Source organism: Myxocyprinus asiaticus, chromosome 50 (genome assembly GCF_019703515.2).
Source record: "Myxocyprinus asiaticus isolate MX2 ecotype Aquarium Trade chromosome 50, UBuf_Myxa_2, whole genome shotgun sequence".
Lineage (NCBI taxonomy): Eukaryota > Metazoa > Chordata > Actinopteri > Cypriniformes > Catostomidae > Myxocyprinus > Myxocyprinus asiaticus.
In genome coordinates this window covers 25,907,069-25,914,568 of record NC_059393.1, presented here as the reverse complement: position 1 = coordinate 25,914,568, position 7,500 = coordinate 25,907,069, and the positions used below count along the sequence as shown (strand labels likewise).

The 7,500-nt window shown below is 45.0% G+C and overlaps 3 protein-coding genes across 4 annotated transcripts in view; 2 read left to right on the top strand and 1 right to left on the bottom strand.

Moving 5' to 3' along the window:
- Positions 1-1,633, bottom strand: part of LOC127439117 (uncharacterized) — a 22,369-nt gene extending 20,736 nt beyond the window's left edge. The window contains exon 1 of the mRNA XM_051695197.1: positions 1,546-1,633. The gene's annotated coding sequence lies outside the window, so the exon portion shown is untranslated. The remainder of the gene's footprint in view (positions 1-1,545) is intronic.
- The window catches only part of LOC127439143 (choline/ethanolaminephosphotransferase 1-like), a 154,923-nt gene that overhangs the window by 93,744 nt on the left and 53,679 nt on the right, over positions 1-7,500 (top strand). The gene's annotated exons all lie outside the window — the stretch shown is intronic.
- On the top strand, positions 1,906-4,558 carry LOC127439170 (protein BTG2-like). Its single transcript, XM_051695300.1, has 2 exons — positions 1,906-2,224; positions 2,436-4,558. The coding sequence occupies exons 1-2, from the start codon at positions 2,083-2,085 to the stop codon at positions 2,804-2,806; spliced, it is 513 nt and encodes a 170-aa protein (XP_051551260.1). The 5' UTR covers positions 1,906-2,082; the 3' UTR covers positions 2,807-4,558.

The following is a 7,500-nucleotide window of genomic DNA, read 5'->3' as shown; positions in this document are numbered from 1 at the left end:
TCATATTTGTATTTGATAAATTAACTTGAATTGTAATACAGGTGTTTGCTGTAATACACTTGACCACCAGATGTCGCTGCTGCAGCACTTCAAAAAATACAGTATAACCCACTGAAAACACTGTAAAAACACTAAACACATATGACTTACACCTTTATCCACAATATTATAATATAAACCATATTTAACGAAATCAAAAGACTTTTTGACTTTCCACCTTGAAAAAACCGCTTAAACTAGCTTGGTTTGCAGTTCGAAGCTGGTTCAAGATAGTGTCTCAAGTCTAAACAGCTCAGTGTCCCAAATAATCCCTCTAAAACCAGCTAAGAGAGCAGACCAGGCTGTGAGACCAGCTAAGAGAGCACCATGACCAGGCTGTGAGACCAGCTAAGACCAGCTAAGAGAGCACCCTGACCAGGCTGTGAGACCAGCTAAGACCAGCTAAGAGAGCACCCTGACCAGGCAGTGAGACCAGCTAAGACCAGCTAAGAGAGCACCCTGACCTGGTTGTGAGACCAGCTAAGAGAGCACCCTGACCAGGCTGTGAGACCAGCTAAGAGAGCACCCTGACCAGGCTGTGAGACCAGCTAAGACCAGCTAAGAGAGCACCCTGACCAGGCAGTGACACCAGCTAAGACCAGCTAAGAAAGCACCCTGACCAGGCTGTGAGACCAGCTAAGAGAGCACCCTGACCAGGCTGTGAGACCAGCTAAGACCAGCTAAGAGAGCACCCTGACCAGGCTGTGAGACCAGCTAAGACCAGCTAAGAGAGCACCCTGACCTGGCTGTGAGACCAGCTAAGACCAGCTAAGAGAGCACCCTGACCAGGCAGTGAGACCAGCTAAGAGAGCACCCTGACCAGGCTGTGAGACCAGCTAAGAGAGCACCCTGACCAGGCTGTGAGACCAGCTAAGACCAGCTAAGAGAGCACCCTGACCAGGCAGTGACACCAGCTAAGACCAGCTAAGAAAGCACCCTGACCTGGCTGTGAGACCAGCTAAGACCAGCTAAGAGAGCACCCTGACCAGGCAGTGAGACCAGCTAAGACCAGCTAAGAGAGCACCCTGACCTGGTTGTGAGACCAGCTAAGAGAGCACCCTGACCAGGCTGTGAGACCAGCTAAGACCAGCTAAGAGAGCACCCTGACCAGGCAGTGAGACCAGCTAAGACCAGCTAAGAGAGCACCCTGACCTGGCTGTGAGACCAGCTAAGACCAGCTAAGAGAGCACCCTGACCAGGCAGTGAGACCAGCTAAGACCAGCTAAGAGAGCACCCTGACCTGGTTGTGAGACCAGCTAAGAGAGCACCCTGACCAGGCTGTGAGACCAGCTAAGACCAGCTAAGAGAGCATCCTGACCAGGCTGTGAGACCAGATAAGACCAGCTAAGAGAGCACCCTGACCGGGCTGTGAGACCAGCTAAGACCAGCTAAGAGAGCACCCTGACCAGGCTGTGAGACCAGCTAAGACCAGCTGGATTGAGCTATTTTTCAGCAGGATTTTGTTAGTAATTAGTTTTATTTGGTTTGGTCGTGTGTAGGTGATACCTGAGCACAAGCCTACGCGTGAGAGCCGATAAAAACAAAGGAAACCCGGTTCAAAACGCCGAAACTTTACGGTAAAGAACGCTTTCACATGGATTTTGTTTTTCCACTGACTGAGTGTCGTCATGCATACCAGAACTGCGCTTGACGTTCATCTCCATATTTGGAAACGGACGGAAGCGGAGCGTCACCATAACACGCCAGTGTTTCCCAGCCTGGCAACCAATCAGCCAGTTAGCGAGCTCAAGCGAGGACCCGCCCATTTGTTTCATTGGATGTTCTGTGTGTCACTCAGACCAGTGCGGATGACGTCGATATCCGTGAGTGTATTTATAAGCGGATTCGCTCCTCACTGACAGAACAGCGCTTTGAGACGAACGGAATCAGACGCGAACAGATCCCGAAGAATGTTTATTGTTTTATCGTCATCGAAACAAACCTGTTGATTTAATTCACCAGCAGTTAAACCAGCGACAGGACGGTGGCTGTTCTGTTTTTACCTTCACTGTTTTCATCATACATTTTTTTGGAGGTAGTAAAATGACTCACAGTACCGGAGCAGAAATGATCCCGGAGGTTTTGGCTGCTGCAAGTTTCGTGTGCAGGCTACTGCGCAGCCGCGGACACCTGAGTGACGCACAGCTCCAGGTGTTCAGAGACTGTCTTGCGCAGGCCCTCTCAGGTACTGAAATAAACTTGATTAAATACATTCAGTGAGCTAGTATGTCCAGCATGTAGCACTAACAATAAAGTGCCCAAAAGTACCATGGCAATACCAAAATGTTGTCTTTCGAACCATTCACAACTAATTCGATATTATTAGAACAAACTTTATATTTAATATAACGTTGTTATTTTTGCTATTTTTACGGAACGGTTTCCTCCTTTTCCAGAACACTACCAGCATCACTGGTTCCCCGACAGACCACAGAAGGGTTCCGGTTACCGCTGCATTCGCATCAATCACGAAATGGACCCACTCATTGGCCGAGCGGCCGTACGTATCGGACTGACCAGTGGACAGTTGTTTTCTCTCCTGCCGCGGGAGCTTACGCTGTGGGTGGACCCGTACGAAGTGTCGTACCGCATCGGCGAGGATGGCTCCATTTGCGTTCTATACGAAGTGGAGCCGCCCGTCTCAAGCCCCACCCCCAGCCTCCGAGGACCCTCGGCATATGACCAAACAGCGAGCTGCAAAAACCGCTTCATGATGGGCGGCCGCACAAGTCCACCGAAAAACTACCTGATGACGGTGTCCAGCTAAACGCATGGGACCGGTGTCCGCTGGTGCCACGCCTGAGCGGCCAACCTCCACTTAAGCAGTTTACTTGTCCCGTGATTTTACATTTCTAGACAATTCAGGCCTGATTCTATCCCTTTTTTTTAAGATGTAAAGCCTAAAGCACTGGTGAATGTGTGACTGGTTCTCTACGATGATATTTGGACCACTGACTCTTTCAGCACTGTACTGTGTGACTATTTCTTTTACCCTGAAATGGGTTTTGGGCTATTTTCACTTGTGCTAGCACACAGTTTCAGCGCAATAACGATACCTCACATCTCTCACAAGAATACAAAGCAATTATGGGCCAGAAACACACTCTACGCAAGTACGCCAACGCGAGGTCAACGTATTGGGCCACATTCATGAAACGCGAGTAGAACGAATTTCTGCATACCTTTGTTCGTGATTTTGTACGTATCTAATGTAAATCGCTACACTTTTGCTTGCGTTTCATGAATAAGGTCCATTGTACGTATGTAATGTATGTTCTTGCGTTACTGTAGTGGTAACAAACTGCAGTTTGGAAGTGAAAGTCACCCTCAAATGTCTGTGAACGAATTTCCACATAAATTGTTCGTAGAACCAATCTTATGTAAATTGTTTGAGTTTCATGAATGAGAGTTTTTAATAAGCTAACTAACTTGCTTTTCTCTTTCAAACTAAATTCGAAATATTCTTCAAACTGTTCCTCCGTCTTGATATTTACGCAAATGTCCGCTACAGCGCCCCCTTGTGACATAGCAGAGAATGCAATGCGCAATTATGAATTGTATTCTGACACATTTCGGTATGCAACGGTGCAAGTTTGTAGATTCTTCAAACTGTTGCTCCGCCTTGATAGTTACGCAAATGTCCGCTACAGCGCCCCCTTGTGACATTGCTGAGAGTGCAACGCCCAATTACGAATTATATTCTGACACGTTTTGGTATGCAACGGTGCAAGTTTGTAGATTCTTCAAACTGTTGCTCCGTCTTGATAGTTACGCAAATGTCTGCTACAGCGCCCCCTTGTGACATAGCAGAGAATGCAATGCGCAATTACAAACTGTATTCTGACACGTTTCGGTATGCAACGGTGCAAGTTTGTAGATTCTTCAAACTGTTGCTCCGCCTTGACACTTACGCAAATGTCCGCTACAGCGCCCCCTTGTGACATAGCAGAGAATGCAACGCGCAATTACGAATTGTATTCTGACACATTTCGGTATGCAACGGTGCAAGTTTGTAGATAATGAATTTGTCGCTAGAAGCGTTTGCGTTCACGTATTGTGTGAAGTATGTTTCAGGCCTAAAACTGGTGGCGTTTCATGAAAGTTTTGCAGGAGCTGCTACTGACTTCCATAATTACGTCTGCCTTAACAACAGCGCCACCGCTCCCTTAATAAACATCACTGCCTGACTCTCTTTAGACTTATTGTGCAATATTCAGGCAACACGCTCTTTAAAATCTCTTTTGTAATGTCATGAAATGAGTTGGAAATGAATGTTTCTCAGGATGCTTTGCATGTGGTATGTTGGTTGGTATTGGGCCGAAGTGCCAGTAAAGACTTACATCTGTAGCATTGTATATCTCTCGGGCTGCTGAGCAGCCTGTTTACTGTTTTAGACGGAGTAAATGTAGTTTTTGTAAGCTATGGAAGCAGAGTTTGTTTTAAATGTACATTTCTTTATGAATTTGTGCAGAGATAGAGCTGTACAGTCCATTTTTATAACAATAAACATTTTATGAAACTGATGTCTAATGTTGCTTATTACATCAAGGCAGCTCACTGGAGTCTTTGTGTAGTTGTAGTTTATCTGTGTGGTGTTTGTGTGATTGTGAGTGGCAGTCAGCTGACAATTTGTGGGGGATTTGGTTGTGACGTCATAAAACGGCATTACTAGTCCAAAGTGTTTAATTAGGGCATTATGGGACACATGCACACGGGCAGATGGCTTGAACAAGAGACTGCCCACATATGGAGGGCCACACTATTGTTCAGCGCTGTTACAGACGCTTGGACACACACTTCCCCCAACTTCAGCTCAGTGGAGACAAAGTCAGACATTTTCTACACATGAGATTAACACTCAAGTCGAAACAGTTTGCCTTGCCAATGCATAACTAAATATGCAAAAGCCCAGAAGAGTATTTGATCACTAATGTCTGTAAGTCAGCTGTTTGTTTGATGTCATTCTGGAGCTGTCGAGCTCATTTTACTGAGTTTCCTGTGAGTTTGTCTGGCCTCCCCTTTACTGACCCATTCAACACAGGAGTGTGACCTCTGACCCCCAGCTGCTGAGTGCCGCCGGGGTTTCTTTCGGTCAGTGCTGCCATGTGATTGGCCGACAGGATGTATCCAGGGAGATTTGAGGCTGGTTCTCATGTTTTTACACACTTAACAAGTGTAATCACTGCTGCATTATGGCTGCGTCCCATTTGACATACTATACGTCAGGGTGTTGCAAAAGTACAAATGTAAAATCGTTCATAGAAATTGTCCCTCTCAATGTCTAGAGTCCTTACAACCCTGATTTCACATCACCATTAAAGTACATACTTTTAAGAGTGTAGCAGAAGTATGTAAAATGGGACACAGTCAGTGTTCCTCATGAAATCCTGTGAGATATCGTATAATGGAAAACATCCCTCTCAAACACACACACACACACACACACTGAGGGGGATGGAGGTAAGCGGTTGGAGTGAAGGTGGGTGTGTTTCGGGATATTTGGTTAGAGGGTTAATCCCTGAAACATGGTGATCCTCTTTAACAAACGCAAGACAAAGAACACACACACACACACACACACACAGAGATTTGGTGTCCGATTATTTTGCTGGTTGTTACTAATCTGGGCTGCATTTCCTAAAAGCATCGCAATCTTAAGTTGATCATAGAGACTATTGGCGCCAATGTTTTCAATGATCCGTTTAGGCCTACAATGCTTTGGGAAAACACAGCTCAGATCAAGATGAAATTAGTCAGTCTACACCTGCACACACACACACACACACACACACACCTTGATCAATATCAGGTTTGATATCGACAGCTACCTTGGTTGTAAAATCTCAACAGCCTTTGATGGGTCATTAGTCCATGACATTTTCAACTCCGTTCAACCCATGTACATTTTAATGGAACAGTGTTTTCTTTCAAAACATTTAAGAAAACAAAAAAAGCGGGGCCTGGGTAGCTCAGCGAGTACTGATGCTGACTACCTCTCCAGGGCGTGCTGAGTGACTCCAGCCAGGTCTCCTAAGCAACCAAATTGGCCCGGTTGCTAGGGAGGGTAGAGTCACATGGGGTAACCTCCTCGTGGTCGCTATAATGTGGTTCTCGCTCTCGTTGGGGCGTGTGGTGAGTTGTGCGTGGATGCCGCGGAGAATAGCGTGAAGCCTCCACACGCACTCGGTCGCCGTGGTAACGCGCTCAACAAGCCACGTGATAAGATGCGCGGATTGACGGTCTCAGACGCGGAGGCAACTGAGATTCCTCCTGAGAGTCACTACGCCACCATGAGGACTCCAGATTGGGGAGAAAAGAACGCTGTTATTTAAAAATGTTCTTGGGTTGAATGTTACGGAGTTGAAGATGTCATGAGCTATGTCGTGGATTACTACAGTCTTTTATTATTATATGCGATTTACTTTAAGGGATCAAAACTGAGTGATATAACTAGAATGAACTCCGTTATCTAAGTATATGAATTCCAAACATACGGTGACAGGGTTGACATCTTCAACCCCGTAACATTTTGAATGTAACATGTTTTGAAAGAGAACTCTGTTACATTCAAAATGTTGTGGGGTTGAAGGTCAGTGTAAAAATGGCTAACAGAAGCCTTAGCTGACAAATATCTTCACAACACACTACATTAATTGGTCAATATTCTTGTGTTTTGTGCCTGAGCAATATTTTACTTTAGAAAATTCATGATTTTTATTTGTATAGCGCATTTCACATCGTTTCAAAGCAGCTTTACAGAAAATCAAACTGTAATATCTATAAAGTCTTAACAGCTGATCATTGTGTAATTGTGAATTGTATATAAAAATAATTAAATAATAATTGTATTTAGACCCCCAGTGAGCAAGCTGAAGGCGAATGTGGCAACACAAAACTCCATAACAGAGTTGAACTATTGAGCTTGACGAGGCCAATAAAAGTGTAAACACAATGAAATGCTGATAAACAGAAACTCTGCGTCCTGCGGGCGTGAACGACACCTGATCTGTGTGTGTGTGTGTGTAATGCGTTATAGCAGTCGTGCATCACAAAAGCTGGCAGCAGACGGGTGGAGGAGGGGAGTAACGTCACAGGATCGCCCATGAACTGATTAAACGCTTGTTTTTGTGGTTTGAAATCTTCATGGGACCTTTCGTTTGCCTGTGTCGTCTCAGATGTTTCTCTTTAAATTCTTCAGTCAATTGTTGTCATCCAGTAAGAGTCTTGAGTGATGAATGTGGATAGCATGGTTCAGAAGTTCATATTGAGATCTCTTCTGAATCTCTAGAGGAGACACGTGAGATTACTGGACTCTTTGTTTTCTGGAAAAACATCAGGAACTCCTTTTTATCTGATTGTGTCTACAAGAAACAAGTGATATATTGATTTGTGTGTCAACTGAAATCATTACACTGAAGTTTTAGTATAATGTTTACAATTGATGTGTCTTTAATAATTCCC